Below are 16,831 nucleotides of genomic sequence, written 5' to 3' on the forward strand. Positions count from 1 at the left end.
TACTTATGTACAGTATGTCGAATGTATATATCTGTCTTGTCTTTCCATTCCAACAATAATTTACAGAAAAATATGGCATATTTTAGAGATTGTTTGAATTGCGATTAATTACGATTAATTAATTTTTAAGCTGTGATTAATTCCATTAAAAATTTTAATAATTTGACAGCCCTAATAAAAAACAAAATGTAACTGGCTGTCAGAGTGAAAAAAAAAACATGTTACACTTGAGTGTAAGTCGTAGGCCCAGACAAAATATGAAAAAAATTGCAACTTAAAGTCCGGAAATCCTAAATGTAAATGTATACACAAACCTTAAACATTTTTAGTTTGTTTGTTTTAAAGTACATTTACATTAATCATCTAATTGATTATTAAATGATTTTAAAAAAAAAAATAGAAGCTATCAATAACAGACAAATCTGTTATTTTGTAAAATAAATGCAAAAAATTGTAAGTGTAATATTTACAATTTTCCAGTTTTATTAACAGATAGCTCAATGAACCAATTCTCTATCAGTTAAGGGAGCACGCCGGACGACACATTAGCTTGTCCACCTCGCAGTTCAGAGATCCTTGGTCCAACTGGTACCCAACTTTCCCTTCGAAATTACCAAAACATGCTTGGTAGACTAATTGAAGTTACTGAATTTTCTGTAGGTGAAAAGAAAAATGAACATGACATTTTTAATATAAGAGGGTCGCTCATAATGTTGTTGTTCCTGCATCAGAGCTGTTCCAATCCCTACTACACCTTCTACTACGACACTGCGTGCTCGGATGAAGATGAGATGGAGGAACAGGTCCTTCGGAACACCGTCAACAGTCAAGCTCTCATGACGGCATTTCATCACAGCACACCAGGAATGAACAACAAGGTCAGACATAGGCCAAATATCCGTATCATTATTGCATAATAATTCTTTAACATGTTCACTGCCATTGATGGCAATAGATGTCCAATCCATTTTGACTGGGAGTTCTGGCAGTTTGATCGCTGCCAGCCCGCCCACTCAAAATGAAAGTCTATCTTTAAAAAGAAAAAAAGGAAGAGTTTGACTTACCTGTGCTGTCATTTTCAGTAGAGTCGGATCACAATAGCTACGATTGATTTCATTGCGGATATTTATCACGGAGTATCGTGATTTTGATATTCCAAAAATCTTTTCGTGCAATTCCACCACTAACAGACACATGGATATTGCCATGTATAGCTAACAGTTACCAGTTATGATTATCGTGCAATCGTTTTATCGTCATGCTGTTGTTTACGTCTGTGAGATATCGGACTGCATCATATCATGACTAGGATTGGGAATCTCTTGCTACCTTACGTTACGATACAATTTGCGATACAAAGCTCACGATAACGATGATATGACAATAGAACGATTATTGATACATTGGTCAGGAAATCATTCTAGGATATTTTACAAACAACTAATAACCAGAAAAACAAGCTTCTGCTGCGAATTGGAATGAGTTTATCACTAGTAGACGTCCAATCCATTTGAAGTGGGAGTGGCCGTCGTTGGCAGCCAATGCCAGACAATGAGGTAATTTTGGGCTATTTAAGGTCATTTACCTGTTGATTTTCAGTTACTTCCTGTTGATTTTGGGGTATTTCATGCAGGCATGAAAATCACTCACCTTTCGGCGTAATTCGCCATTTTGAAGTCAAAAGGGGTGACCTACTTGAATTGTGTAGATCCGAAGGGAGAACATTTCTAAGGGGGTAGGGGGTCGTAAATCCATCTTACTTACTAACGACATGTTTTATTGAAGTTACCAAGCCTGTCGCGATATGCAGTGAGTCCATTTGTCGCAAGGTAAATAAAAATGAGGGCGATCATTTTCCCGGCTGCGTTTTATCACTGCGTGCGTGTATGCATACATTTGTGCGTGCGTGTAGAGAACATATGACACTCCAGTTCATTTTACAGGTGTTTATTGGTAATCTACACCCTGTAGAATTACAGTTCAGACATACAAAATAAGGAAACACATGTACATTAAACACTGTAATGTTAGAATTGCTAAATTGAGACTAATAGAGGAAGTCGGCGTGATGTCACAATGACGTCACCTCGCTCAGCAACGTGTCCCCATTTTGAGAAGGGGGCACGCACAGCTAAACATACCGTAGACAAACGTCTGAAATTCATATATTTCAGGTGTGTTTTGCGTCTTTTTTCATAAAAACGTCTTAAACATGGCTTACTGTTATCACGAGTCACTGCCGACAGACGCGAGGAGGCGATACAATTTAAAATTACCGTGTATAGGCTTGCAAATCTGCCCATACAAAGTCGCATCTGATAGCTGGATGAACAATCCAAAGGAATGGCCTGCAGTGGAGTTCGGAAACATCTACAACTACCTCATAAAGTCACCCAGTAAGTTGACCTTTATCAATTACGTGGAATATGTACTGTGTGGAACTAAGAAAACTGGTAGTATATACGGAGTGATTATTTCTGCCATAACTGGTAATTCGCCTCCAAGCGTTATTTAGCCGTGAACACGTCACGGCAAAATAACCAATTCCTACCAGGCCAATAATATACCGATGAACTAATCGGAGCAGTTCATGGCAAAACAAAAATAACGCTTTGCGAGTTGCCGGTTACGGTAATAAAAACCACTGCCTAGTCTATTGAATCCTAGCAGCTAATTGGGGCAAAAAAAATCGATTAAAGTTTACTCACCAGTAATAAAATGTTGGCTGCAAACGTAAATGTGCTTGGATTTAGGTTCCCACAGGCGAGAATAGTCCATGGAACCGTCTTCTTTTACTGTTCCTCGATTAATTGCTTTCAGCCATTTGTTTCTCCTTTTCTTCTCACGAGGAAGAATGAAGAACTTCAAATGCGGCTCTGAACTCTTCCTTTTGTGACAACCCGCAATACAGCAACTTTTAGTCATTCCGACGGAAAAAAGACCGCAAATAAGACGAAAGTTCAACGCGTTTGTATTACAATGCACAACTGCTTGTGACTCGTCTTTTGCCCCTATTTCAATATCGCGACGCTTTGTTGTGGCTGGTGACGTTATTAATGCCCGGATGTCCGACTGCGAGAATGGGGAAAAAAAGACAACCTACTTTAGTCTGCTATAAAACATTAGCAGTCTTGTCCAAAACGCAAACTTGCGGTTAAAAGGTGACACTTCAAACATTAAAAATCGCTGTTTAACAGCATTTGCAAACGATAAAATGAAAAGAGAATAAAATCTGAGTGAGACCACAAGCAATGACGATAAGTGCTTTTTTGCGGAGTGTGAAGCTGTTAGCGGTTTAGCGAACGTACTTCCGGTGAACATATCAAAATAAAAGCATGCCACCTTCATCTAAATAACGTTTTCTGGAGTTATTCCCCAATACCTCAGAATTAATACTATAATATGTAAATACTATAATACTACAGAATTCAGATTTTACACTAAGAATGGCTTTTAAAATGACACCCTTTTTGAAAAATATGATTGGCAATGAATATTATAATTCTTATAATACTATTTTATATAGTAGTATACTATGATAATAATGCTAGATATATTTTTTTAAATTGTTTTGAATAATGTTGGAAAGGCGAAGTCAGTGTTCTGAATCTGTTTACTTTGCATTCTCTTGCACGAGTAAATGCTATCAACATTTGACCTCATTGTTTATGTGTGATTAATTATTGTTATTTAGATGTTTATTTGTACTTTGATAAAGAATATAAGTGTTTTTGTGAATTAATAAGCGTCAACAAAAATTTCATTGCTAAATTAGTAAAAAGTCGACTAATCGTAAAAATAGTCGGGTGACTAATCTGGAGAAAATTAGTCGTTTGGGACAGCCCTACCGGAACATATTTCCTCCACACCCTTCTCACCTTTTTAACCCCTGAACCAATTTTAATGCTTGTTTATGGATCATTTCCTGTTTATTTTGAGTTACAGAACGGGAAGTGACCTGGGAATCACCCAAATGATTAGGCAGTGACTCAGACTCAACAGGAAATGACCTGTAAATGAAAAGTAGGTGACCTGTAAATGCCCCGAAAATCGGACAGAATGACTGCGAATGCTCTGGTTTCGAATGAACGAACGTTCCCAGCCTAAATGGATTGGGCGTCGAACACCGTCAATGGTAGCCCTCGAGTTACCTGAGACACTATCATGGTGGAAGATTTTGGTAGCAACTTGTTGGTTGCTTTTTAAAATTTTTTTAAACATTGACACCTTTTTAAAACGATATCTCTTCTTGGCAGGAGCATATTGATAACCTTTTGGATACAAAGTATCATGATATATCACCATTTCGATATTTTGTCAAACCCCTAATCATGACGCTCTTTCAGAATACAGAAGTGGTGAAGGAAAAGCTCTGGGAAGATCACTTCGTCGAGTTCGGCCGCGGCGTCCACATGTTTCGCACTGACAAGGTTCAGCGATTGGTCGCCATGGGTATACCGGAGTCGCTGAGGGGCGAGCTTTGGATGATGCTCTCGGGTGAGAAGGACCAACCGAGCAGCGTCTACACCAGGTGTGTCAAACCGATTCCACAAAGGGCCGCAGTGGGTCCCGGTCTTTCTTCCAACAGATGCAGCGCAGACAGTTCAATCAATGTGGTTTCTGCTGCACGATTGATGAAAAGGTATTCCTCTTATTTGGGTGGGATGAAATCCCGCATCCACTGCGGCCCTTTGAGGACCGGCTTGACACCCCTGGTTTACACAAAACGTCCGACTACCCCTGCGCTCAGGCTTATTATGCAAGTATTTCTTTTCCAGACGCGTCTTCCGATCTAGACTCGCATCCGGGCTACTACGCCGGCTTAGTGCAGACGTCCATGGGTCAGACTAGCCTGACCACCGACGAGATCGAGCGTGACCTCCACCGCTCCTTACCGGACCATCCCGCATTCCAGAACCCCACCGGCATCGCAGCGCTCCGCCGCGTCCTCACTGCCTATGCCCACCGCAACCCTAAGATCGGATACTGTCAGGTATGGTTCCATAATTTGACGGCGATAGATGTCCAATCCATACATACTGGGGATTAATTCATTTGTTGCTTTTTGATGCTAGTCGATGAACATTCTGGCATCTGTTCTGCTGCTGTACGCTAAAGAAGAAGAAGCGTTCTGGCTGCTGGTGGCCGTCTGCGAGCGGATGCTGCCCGACTACTTCAATCGCCGTGTGATTGGTGAGCGCTATATTAGGAAAGATAGCAACTGAAAATACTAAGTTTTCCTGTCTTCTAGGTAGTGTTGTTTTTGGCAGCCCTTTTAATTTTCGTCTTCGTTTTTTGGACGATGATACTTATTAGTCTAAATCATATTTTATTCATTCATTCATTCATTTTCCATTCCCCTTTTTCCTCACGAGGGTCGCGGAGGTGCTGCAGCCTATCCCAGCTAACTACGGGCAGTAGGCAGGGGACACCCTGAAATGGTTGCCAACCAATCGCGGGGCACAAGGAGACATACAACCATTCACGCACACACTCATACCTACGTACAATTTAGAGTGTTCAATCAGCCTACCATGCATGTTTTTGGGATGTGGGAGGAAACCGGAGTTCCGGGAGGGAACCCACGCAGGCACGCGGAGAACATGCAAACTCCACACAGGAAGGCCGAAGCCCGGGATTGAACCCTTGATCTCAGAACTGTGAGGCGGACGCGCTAACCACTCAGCCACCGTGCCGCCAAGTCATATTTCAGTCATCTCAAAATCAGTTTGTCTTCGTCTAGTTTTTGTTGACAATAACTGAAGACTAATTTCGTCTATAGTCGATATTTACTAAAAATCTTTTCGTCTGTAAAATTAAAAAATAATATTACTCCAAAAATAAGTAGATAAAACAAGGTTTCCAACTATTTCGAATGAACATTGACAGAAAAGCGGTAAACAAACATCGCATTTATCAACATGGCAAGCTGGAAATAGCTAAATTAAACTGAAAATATAATGAAAATAAATTGCTTCTGGATTGCAAAACTGAGGAAGCGAGTCCATCGTCCATCTTTGAGAATGTGTGGTATATTTTGTTGCCGATGCCAACCGAAAACGACGTAATGTCTGGTTTATAAAATCGCGCCAGCCACACTCCCCGCACAGAGAGCGCCGAGTCTGCAACACGGGACAAGTCTGCAAAAGGGTCCAACCCGCGTCATTCCCGGGATATCTCCCCATGTCTGAAAGCCATGACACAATCAAATCCAGGCGTCACTTTACACGGGAATTTACCGGGATATAAGTCTGAAAGGGGCTTAATAGTCACATTCCCTATTATGTTGAGAAAAAACTCATTCATCTGACATGCAATAGTGGAGAAAAATGTAAATGAAAGCCAATAGTTTCACAATTTATTAATGCCAGTACTATTTTAGCCAATCAAATCCGAGTAATCCAGATTACCCTCTCGTCTCGGCATTTGAACAGCTGGAAATGCTTACTTTTCTAACACACAGGTGCCCAAGTCGACCAATCTGTGTTCGAGCAGCTGATCAGTGAGCGCCTCCCTGATCTGGCCGATCATTTTCCGGACCTTTCCACGCTGTCGTCTGTGTCGCTCTCCTGGTTCTTGACAGTCTTTGTCAGCGTGCTGCCCTTCCACAGTGCTGTATGTGTCGTAGACTGCTTCTTCTTCCACGGCATCAAGGCCATCTTTCAGCTGGCTCTGGCCGTACTGGAGGCCAATGCCGCCAGTCTCTGCGCCCGGGTGGACGATGGCCAGGCACTTATGGTTCTCGCCAGGTACTCGGCAAAATAATTCAACATCAGACTACTTTTAGTTGCTTAATGTCCACAATTTAGCATCACACGTGTATTTTAACAACACCTACTGGTCTGTTTCAGTTTTCTAGAGCATGTTGGAAACGACCAGTCTTGTCCTGGTGAATTCTCGCAGCCCCATTCGGATGGCAGTGGCAATAACATGCTGGACGCGACTGCTGCGGGCAGAGTCAATATAACACAACTTATCATTGATGCCCATGAAGTGAGTTATTAGCGGGGACTCAAGAAAGTGCCTCGTGTGATAGTGTCTCATTCAGAATAAAAGACGTTTTGTTTTCCGGGTTAGCGGTTCGGGGACCTGACGGTGAGGAAGATTGAGAGGCTGCGCTGTCGCCACAGAATCCGGGTCCTGCAGGCGCATGAGGACACCACCAAAGAAAATGCAGTGAGAAAAGATACTACTGCTAACGCGAGGTGACGTCGAAGAGAAAATGCTAATTCAGACATGTTTTGGTAGCTACGAGTGGTGACGCCAGAAGTTTCCATCCCTGCAGAGATTCTGGCGGATATTTACGACCTCTTTAAGGTGATTTCTTCGATGACACTTTTCATGTCATTATTTTCTGGAAATTGACACAAATATTTCATTTAGAAAAATCAGCTTCATCCTCAAAACATATCTATGCTCAAAATTAACTACATTTTTTTCAATTAATTTTAATACATTTGAATTACAGTTGAAATAAACTACTTTTTATCTGGGGGAAACTAAGCTTCATTTTACAATACAACTTAAAAATTCAACATTCTTACAAAAACATTTTCATAAATAGAAATTTGTTATTACATTACTATACTCAATTTTTTACATTTAGCCTTTTTAGTCTTGAAGAAATTTCTTATAAAATTTCAAGGGTCTTTTTTTCTGAAAAAAATGCACATTTCTCAAAGAACAATAAGAATGCTATTCTTGTAAATTGACTCTAGGTTTTTTTTTCTTCATAAAAACAACGCACGGTGTCAAAAACTGCAAGTTTTTTTTCTCTTAAAAATGCCTTTTTAATAGTATGCCATTTTTTTCTTGGAATAAGAAACTTCATCTTTGGAAAAAATACTATATCTTTCTTTACAAGAATATATATATTTTTAAAATTTACATTGCATTTATTGCATTGCATTAATATGTTGCATGTATTTCTAAATGCAATATATTACTTTTCAGAGTCAGATTCAGAGTTTATTTGTCATTGTCACTAATATTAAAACAATTTTTAAAAATCTGGAAAAATTATTTAAAAACTTTTTTAATTTGCCCCCCCCCCCAAAAAAAATGTATGCAATCTAAAAAAATAGAATTTTAGCTGGAAAAATTGTAACTTGATTGTTGCAAGATGACACGCGTGCCCAAGGTTGTCAGTAATTGTGTTTTCATGCAGACAGAACATTTCATCAGCTTGTACTGGGGCGACATCAGCGCGGTGGCGGCAGCGGAGGCAGCATCCTGGCGGCGCGGCGTCTCCTACTTGGAGCGCAGATATCGACTGGACTTGCCGCAGTTCAAGAGCCTGTACGGTCTGCTAGCCCCGTGGCCCGCGGGTGGCTGCCGGCGCCACACTGACACACTGGCCCGCCGAACCTTCACCCTGTTGGACTCGGAGAGACGCAATCTGCTCTCCTTCAGGGATTTTGCCCTCTGGCTGGGTGAGTGCGGTGGGACCGACCAGATGCTCGTTTCCTCATGCCCTCACTTCATACCAATTCCACACAACGGTTGACTTCCAAATTCTTCTCGTTTCTTTATTCAATCACAAAACCTTCATGAAAAAATAGGACTTTTTCTCAGATGTTGGGGGAAAAAACTATTGCAGTATAATTTGTTATCCCCTTATAAAAGAACTGTTTTAAGACCCCTACCCCAAAAATCTGAATTCTTATCGTTGATAGATGACTTCTACTCTGCAAAAAAGTTTGTTAAATGCTATTATTGTAGCATTTTGACTTTTTGTGGATCCTGTTTTAATAACATTTTTATCCTTGTAGTTTTATGACATATTTTCCAACCCCCAACCTAGACGTTTCATAATGTAAAAATATGTTATTGTAGTGCAGACCCCCTTTTTTCATTTTTAGATCTTAGATTTAAAAAAGGGGGGCATTACTACCTTTTTCTACCAAAATAGTGTAGATGTTTTTCCTTAAAACTTTTTTTGAGAAAGAAAAATGTAAACTAATATTAAAAATATATCACTTCATTTTTGTAACGGTGTATATTATTTACAAAAAACTAAAAAAAAAAAAAGAACCATAAAAAACTTCTGACATTTCTGCAAAATTGCCCCCCCCCTTCCAAAAAAAACCCTTGAGAAATTGAACTTTTTCTGGAAAATCCAATATTACAATATTCTCAAATTTTAAATAAACAACTTGAGTAGGGCTGCAGCTATCGAATATTTTAGTAATCGAGTAATCGATTGAAAAGTCTATCGATTAATCGATTAATCGGATTAAGCTTTTTTTTTTTAGGTAAAGAGAAATTATAAATATACTTGAGAAAAAAAGACACTTTAATCCAACATTTAACCATTTTCAGTCAATCACTGTCTTTATTTTCGATGTACATTGTTGAAAACAGCCAACAATTGCATCTAAGATGTGACTAGAAAAAAAAAATTCACTGCTTTCACTCAAAAAACTTCTAGATCTTATAAAAAAAACCTAAAAATGTAATTACGCTTGATAACACACATCACTTGAAAGCTACGTGTTTTTCCCACGTGTTTCAATTTAATTTCCATTTCTGTCAAGCTATTTTAAAGTTATAGTTAAGTTTTAAATTAGTCTAAACTGTAAGCACTGGTAGGATTTTGTGTTTTTGCAGTGTGCAAAATAAATGTATGATACCTGCTGCTGTATTGGAGCACATTAGGGACCAGTGCTACTTGGTGTTTTATTCAGCACTGACTACTGAGCTAAAACTGACAGTTAGCTTTATTATGTTTTAATTTTACACCCTCATCACTCTACAGCGCAGTGTTTTTACAGATTAAATAAAGCCTGTATGTAAGACACATTAGCTACGCATCGACAATGGTCATAATTAATAGAAACCTAGCACTCCGAAGGGCTAACGTTACATGAGCGAGTGACAGTCACGTTATATTTATTAGCCATGAGAAGTCTACTGCTTAAAGATGGCGGCTGTTTACTAACGCTGCCCAGACGCGGCCGAGTCTGTCATTTCGTATCTAGTCCTAAATGCATGCGATATCTAAGAGACGCATCGGACACTACCTGCTACCACACTAGCATCCTGGGCGCGTAGTTTTTAGCAACGTCGGCGTATTTTGTAGCGGCTGTCGGCTGCGATATGATTTTTTTTTTTTTAATTCCTTCTTCCTCTACGCACGTGACATCAGCGCGCTGTCCGCATTAAAAGTAGTGTATCAAATACTTGTTCTCCCCACCAAAACGTGATGCTTAGAGCTGGCAAAATTAAACGATTCCTCGAGGTGGATAGAATTACTCGGATCAGTTTTTAAACTCGAGTTACTCGAGTTGCTCGAGTATTCGTTTCAGCTCTAAACTTGAGTAATATTGCAATTTTATTTTGGAAAAATAAGTGACAGGTCTTAACTCTCATGAGTTAACTTTGTCCCACTATCTCCTACATTCTCGCTCTATTTTTTGTGTACATTTTTGCATTGCATAAAAAAATCAATGTCACTGAGTGACTTACCTCTTTGTGGTCCCAGATACTTTGTACTGTGGCGAGCTGAGTGACAAGGTGAAGCTTTTGTACCGTCTCCACTTGCCTCCAGGTGAGTTTTCCCGACCACTCGAGCCGTGCACTCATTCCAAACCCTCTTTGGATATTGTGGATTTTGCTTTTCACAGTTCTGACAGACAGTGAGGTGCACTCGTCCACAAAGACGCCTGCCGTGGCAGCGACTGACAGGCCCCTTTATATGGGCATGGCCTCAGGTGGGAAGTTGGCAGAGAGCTTAACTTGATATTTTGTTCCATACCAAATTTTCTTGGTTTTGTTTTGTTTTTGTTGCTGGAGAAGAAAGGGCTGACGGGAAAGGGGAGAAGGTGAAGGACTACCAGGAACAGCTCAAGCAGATGCTACGGGATTTGGGGGTGGACAAAGACAAAGATGGCAACCAGCCCACCCCACTCATGAAACAGGTATAATCATTTTACTTATTCTTTGCCATTGCAGGCGGTGGTTTCCCAATCCATTTGGAGCGGGAGAGCTAGCAGCGATGCCAGCCCTCCAGTAACTCGTAACTTTGATTTAGGCTATGTCTACACTAGGAGGGATAACTATCTCCTTGTTATTTTGCACACTATTTTATACCTGTCTGCGCTACGTTTAAGGTGCATTGCAGGACCCCCGCTTCTGCAAGGTACCCGTGCGTTCGCGCAGACTACGCGTGTGCAGAAAGGAGCAGCCTCATGTGTTACGTCATCGTCCGCACGGTTTATCTCAGAACTCATTACTCTCTGGCGGGAAATTTCGAGAGATATAGATACTGTTTATATATATGTATATACTGTATATGTTCTGTTGCCAGCTTGTCCATTTTACAGTGGGGCAAATAAGTATTTAGTCAACCACCAATTGTGCAAGTTCTCCCACTTGAAAAGATTAGAGAGGGCTGTAATTGTCAACATGGGTAAACCTCAGCCATTAGAGACAGAATGTGGGGAAAAAAAACCCAGAAAATCACATTGTTTTATTTTTTAAAGATTTCCAAATTTGAGTGGAAAATAAGTATTTGGTCACCTACAAACAAGCAAGATTTCTGGCTGTCAAAGAGGCCTAACTTCTTCTAATGAGGTTTAACGAGGTCTAACAAGGCTCCACTCATTACCTGTATTAATGGCACCTGTTTAACTCATTATCGGTATAAAAGACACCTGTCCACAATCCCAGTCAGTCACACTCCAAACTCCACTTTGGCCAAGACCAAAGAGCTGTCGAAGGACACCAGAGACAAAATTGTAGACCTGCACCAGGCTGGGAAGACTGAATCTGCAATAGGTAAAACGCTTGGTGTAAAGAAATCAACTGTGGGAGCAATTATTAGAAAATGGAAGACATACAAGACCACTGTTAATCTCCCGCGATCTGGGGCTCAATGCAAGATCTCACCCCGTGGCATCAAAATGATAATAAGAACGGTGAGCAAAAATCCCAGAACCACACGGGGGGACCTAGTGAATGACCTACAGAGAGCTGGGACCACAGTAACAAAGGCTACTATCAGTAACACAATGCGCCGCCAGGGAGTCAAATCCTGCACTGCCAGACGTGTCCCCCTGCTGAAGCCAGTACACGTCCAGGCCCGTCTGCGGTTTGCTAGAGAGCATTTGGATGATCCAGAAGAGGACTGGGAGAATGTGTTATGGTCAGATGAAACCAAAATAGAACGTTTTGGTAGAAACACAGGTTCTAGTGTTTGGAGGAGAAAGAATACTGAATTGCATCCGAAGAACACCATACCCACTGTGAAGGATGGGGGTGGAAACATCATGCTTTGGGGCAGTTTTTCGGCAAAGGGACCAGGACGACTGATCTGTGTAAAGGAAAAAATGAAAGGGGCCATGTATCTAGAAATTTTGAGTGAAAATCTCCGTCCGTCAGCAAAGGCATTGAAGATGAGACGTGGTTGGGTCTTTCACCATGACAATGATCCTAAACACACAGCCAGAGCAACAAAGGAGTGGCTTTGTAAGTAGCATTTCAAGGTCCTGGAGGGGCCTATCCAGTCTCCAGATCTCAACCCCATAGAAAATCTGTGGAGGGAGTTGAAAGTCCGTGTTGCCCAACGACAGCCCCAAAACATCACTGCTCTAGAGGAGATCTGCATGGAGGAATGGGCCAAAATACCAGCAACAGTGTGTGAAAAGCTTGTGAAGAGTTACAGAAAACGTTTGGCCTCCGTTATTGCCAACAAAGGGTACATAACAAAGTATTGAGATGAACTTTTGGTATTGACCAAATGCTTATTTTCGACCATGATTTGCAAATAAATTCTTTAAAAATCAAACTATGTGATTTTCTGTTTTTTTTTTCCACATTCTGTCTCTCATTGTTGAGGTTTTACCCATGTTGACAATTGCAGGCCTCTCTAAAATTTTCAAGTGGGAGAACTTGCACAATTAGTGGTTGACTAAATACTTATTTGCCCTACTGTATGTGCACTTTTTTTTTCATGAACGCATGACGCGGGCGCAAGTGTGAAGGCACGCTTGGCTTTTATGAGTTGCCGAGTTGTTATAAAAACAACAGCGAAAGTCTGAAATCGTTACTTGGGATGTTACAATCGTTGCACACTCAACACTTTATTCGTTGCTCAGTTGCACACTCAACACTTAGAAAATAACAAATAGAAACATGGTGGGGCGCTGTGTATATTTCCTGGAAGTGGTAACCACAACCAGGGGACATGTATATATAACAGTGTTCGAGACAGGTGGCGCCTCTCAGGTCAGCTGTTAGTTTCTTGAGACTCACTCTCCCCGAAGTGTCGACAATTGTAACAGGCCAGAAAGTCATGAAAGTGAAACTGATTGCATGCCTCTGTGACTTGGGGTACCACGCAGTTAACTTTCGTGGTTTAAAATGACTTGCGAGACATAGGTTCCCGACCCCTGCTCTAGAGCATAAACTGTGAAAAATGGCTGTGGAGAAGATAAGAGGAGCAGGAATGCCATGTCCTAATCGCTCGCCTCCATGGCTTACAATGCCGTGATGGTGTGCTTCATGACATCACTTCGTTTGTCTCCGATTATTATACGGAGACACCAGTCTATATTAAGCGGCTGGTCCGTAGTTTATAACATTAGAAAGCTACCTACCCCATGCAAGAACATCTTCGGAGAAGAGGTACATTAGTGTAGCCGAAATGCTGTATAGTCTAACTAACTAAACGTTTAAAGTCATTATCCATCCTAGTATAGGCGTAGTCTTACAAAACAAAAAAATCACTGCCAATCACTTTAATCACATGTCAAAATAAAAAATGTGTGGAATTCAGTTTTCAAAGTGATAGTTTTCATATGTTAATATGATAAAATGTCACGTTTTAATGTGAAAATTCCGTATTAATTTTCCCGTTAAAGTGTTGTTTTCACATACAATGCCATGGATTATCGCGTTTCAACTAGGGGTGTGAACTAGAGCTGAAACGAATACTCGAGCAACTCGAGTAACTCGAGTTTAAAAACTGATCCGAGTAATTTTATTCACCTCGAGTATTCGTTTATTTTGACAGCTCTAAGCATCACGTTTTGCTCGGACTACTTTTAATGGGGGACAACGCGCTGATGTCACGTGCGTAGAGGAAGAAGCAAAAAAAAAAAAACTTACTGCAGCAGACAGCCGCTACAAACGACTCCGACGTTGCAAAATACTAGCCTGCACATGCTACGTTAGTTGCAGTTAGCTCTGATGAGTCTCATAGAGATCACATGTATGTTGAACTAGATGCAAAATGACAGACTAGGCCGCGTCTGGGCAGCGTTAGCAAACAGCCGCCATCTTAAAGCAGTACAGCGCTAAGCACTAACAAAGAGCGCTAAGCGCTAATATATAAGATTAACGTTACTGTCACTACTAGCTCACGTAACGTTAGCCCTGCGGAGGGCTAGGTTTCTATTAATTAAGACCACTTTCGATGCGTGGCTAACGTGTCTTACATACAGGCTTTAACATAACATAGCGTTGTGGAGTGATGAGGGTGTCAAATAAAAACTCAATAACGCTAACTATCAATTTTAGCTCAGTAGTCATTGCTGGATAAAACACCAAGTAGCACTAGTCCCTAATGTGCTCCAATACAGCCTGTATCATACATTTATTTTGAACACTGCAAAAATTCAAAATCCTATCAGGACTTACAGTTTAGACTAACTTAAAACTTTACTAGAACTTAAAAATGGCTTGACACAAATATAAATTCAATTGAAAAACGTGGGAAAAAATCGTAACTTTTAAGCGATGTGTGTTATCAAGCGTAAAGGCATTTTTAGGTGTGTGTATATATATATATATATATATATATAGTGAATTAGTCTTTTTTTAAAATTCTAGTTACATCTGAGATGCAATTGTTGGCTGTTTTCAACAATACACATCAAAAATGAAGACATTGATTGACTGAAAATGATAAAATGTCTTGTTTTCTCATGTATATCTATAATTGCTCTTCACCTAAAAATATATTTGTTTTATCCGATTACTCGATTAATCGATAGAATTTTCAGTCGATTACTAAAATATTCGATAGCTGCAGCCCTAGTGTGAACAATACATCAATCAGGATTGAGACAACGATTGGTTAAGCAACGATCCCTTAAAGCCACACTTACAACTTTTCAACCTTCAATAAACAGATGTTTAACCTTTGTGATTAAACAATGACTTAGAAGTAGTTGAATGATACCTCTGTCACGGCTAATGGGGTCTGTATCACTTTTACTGACACTGAACAAATTTGAGGTGAATGGTGGGAAAGCACGTCCCGTAAAGGCTCAATACGGGACGCATACTTTTGTTACTGAAGACGGGACCATTCTGTTTTTCTAGGGACGGTGGGAACCTTGCCACACAAAAAAGTTGATCTGTACTGCCTGCTTTGCGGCATACAGTGATCCCTTGTTTTTCGCAGTTTATGGGGACAAGAACCCGCCACGATAAGTGAAAAACGGCGAAGTAGCGCCTAGAGGTGTGCAAAATTTCCGATTCTTAGATTATTCGCGATTCGGCCGTGGAAGATTCGAGAACGATTCACAAACATCCAAATTCCGATTATTGAAATATGCGAAGTAAAGCGGAAGTACACAACACTCAGCGCGCCGCGCGGTCTTCGGGACAGAACGGAGCGAGAGTAGCTAAACATCATGCTTCCCATTACCCGGCCCCTCGGGTAATGCCAATGCTCAACTCTCGGCTTTAGCTCAACTCATGCAACGATATAAAAAAAAACACAACAACATACCTGACTGCTGCCGAAAAGCTGTACATCCATATAATGTTACGGTGGATATCATTTATATAGGACTAGATGCAATATAGATTTGGTAGTGTTAGCAGCACATCTACAAAAAGCTAGATGCAGACGTTATAAACGGCCGCCATCTTAAAGCAGTACACTTGCAAGGCTGTTGTAGCGAACCTTCCAAGCAAACCTAATTAACTTTTTATCTAAAATACTCCTAAATCGGTAAAATATTGACTTGAATCTATCTTTAAAATAGTTTTAAAACTTTCACATGTCGAAAGTAGACAAAAGGGAAATTATGGAATAACGGGAGCAATTTTAACAAATTTAACGATTAAATTAATTGAATGTAGTTTAAAGCTGCTGATACAGAATGGGGACTGGAGTTTTTTTATTTAATGTTATTTTTGTATATTTGTTTACTGCTATATGTTAACTTGATACTGAAATAGTAGTGTGGTTTGGCCTGAGAGTATTTTTGAACAATTTTGGAACTAATGTACAAAACATTTAAAAAAAAAAAAAAAAAAAAAAGAAAAAAAAAGGAGGGGGGGTGCATCAATAATCGTTTTATAATCGAATCGGAGCCTCTGAATCGTAATCGTAATCGAATCGTTAGGTGCCCAAAGATTCCCAGCTCTAGTAGCGCTCCCCCCTCAAAAAATGTTTTTGTTTGTTCAATGTATTTATTCAGATTTAGCATTGGGAAGAGATACATATAAGACATGTTTTTTTCACTTTTTTTCTCCAAAGTATAATTAAAAAAAACTTCTATTCTATGTATATATATATTTTATAGGGCTGCCAAACGATTAAAAATTTTAATCGAGTTAATCACAGCTTAAAAATTGATTAATCGTAATTAATCGCAATTCAAACCATCTATAAAGTATGCCATATTTTTCTGTAAATTATTGCTGGAATGGAAAGATAAGACACAAGACGGATATATACATTCAACATACTGTACATAAGTACTGTATTTGTTTATTATAACAATAAATCAACAAGATGGCATTAACGTTAACATTCTGTTAAAGTGATCCATGGATAGAAAGACTTTTAGTTCTTAAAAGATAAATGTTAGTA

At 39.9% G+C, this 16,831-nt stretch overlaps 1 protein-coding gene across 1 annotated transcript in view; it reads left to right on the plus strand.

Moving 5' to 3' along the window:
* The window catches only part of LOC130927472 (TBC1 domain family member 8), a 32,410-nt gene that overhangs the window by 13,109 nt on the left and 2,470 nt on the right, over positions 1–16,831 (plus strand). The window contains exons 8-19 of the mRNA XM_057853331.1: positions 732–878; positions 4,347–4,497; positions 4,779–4,993; positions 5,076–5,193; positions 6,464–6,749; positions 6,852–6,993; positions 7,078–7,176; positions 7,249–7,317; positions 8,168–8,432; positions 10,484–10,549; positions 10,626–10,712; positions 10,798–10,919. Coding sequence (XP_057709314.1) covers positions 732–878; positions 4,347–4,497; positions 4,779–4,993; positions 5,076–5,193; positions 6,464–6,749; positions 6,852–6,993; positions 7,078–7,176; positions 7,249–7,317; positions 8,168–8,432; positions 10,484–10,549; positions 10,626–10,712; positions 10,798–10,919 — 1,767 coding nt within the window. The remainder of the gene's footprint in view (positions 1–731; positions 879–4,346; positions 4,498–4,778; positions 4,994–5,075; positions 5,194–6,463; positions 6,750–6,851; positions 6,994–7,077; positions 7,177–7,248; positions 7,318–8,167; positions 8,433–10,483; positions 10,550–10,625; positions 10,713–10,797; positions 10,920–16,831) is intronic.

The sequence above is a fragment of the Corythoichthys intestinalis genome, chromosome 12 (assembly GCF_030265065.1).
Source record: "Corythoichthys intestinalis isolate RoL2023-P3 chromosome 12, ASM3026506v1, whole genome shotgun sequence".
NCBI lineage: Eukaryota > Metazoa > Chordata > Actinopteri > Syngnathiformes > Syngnathidae > Corythoichthys > Corythoichthys intestinalis.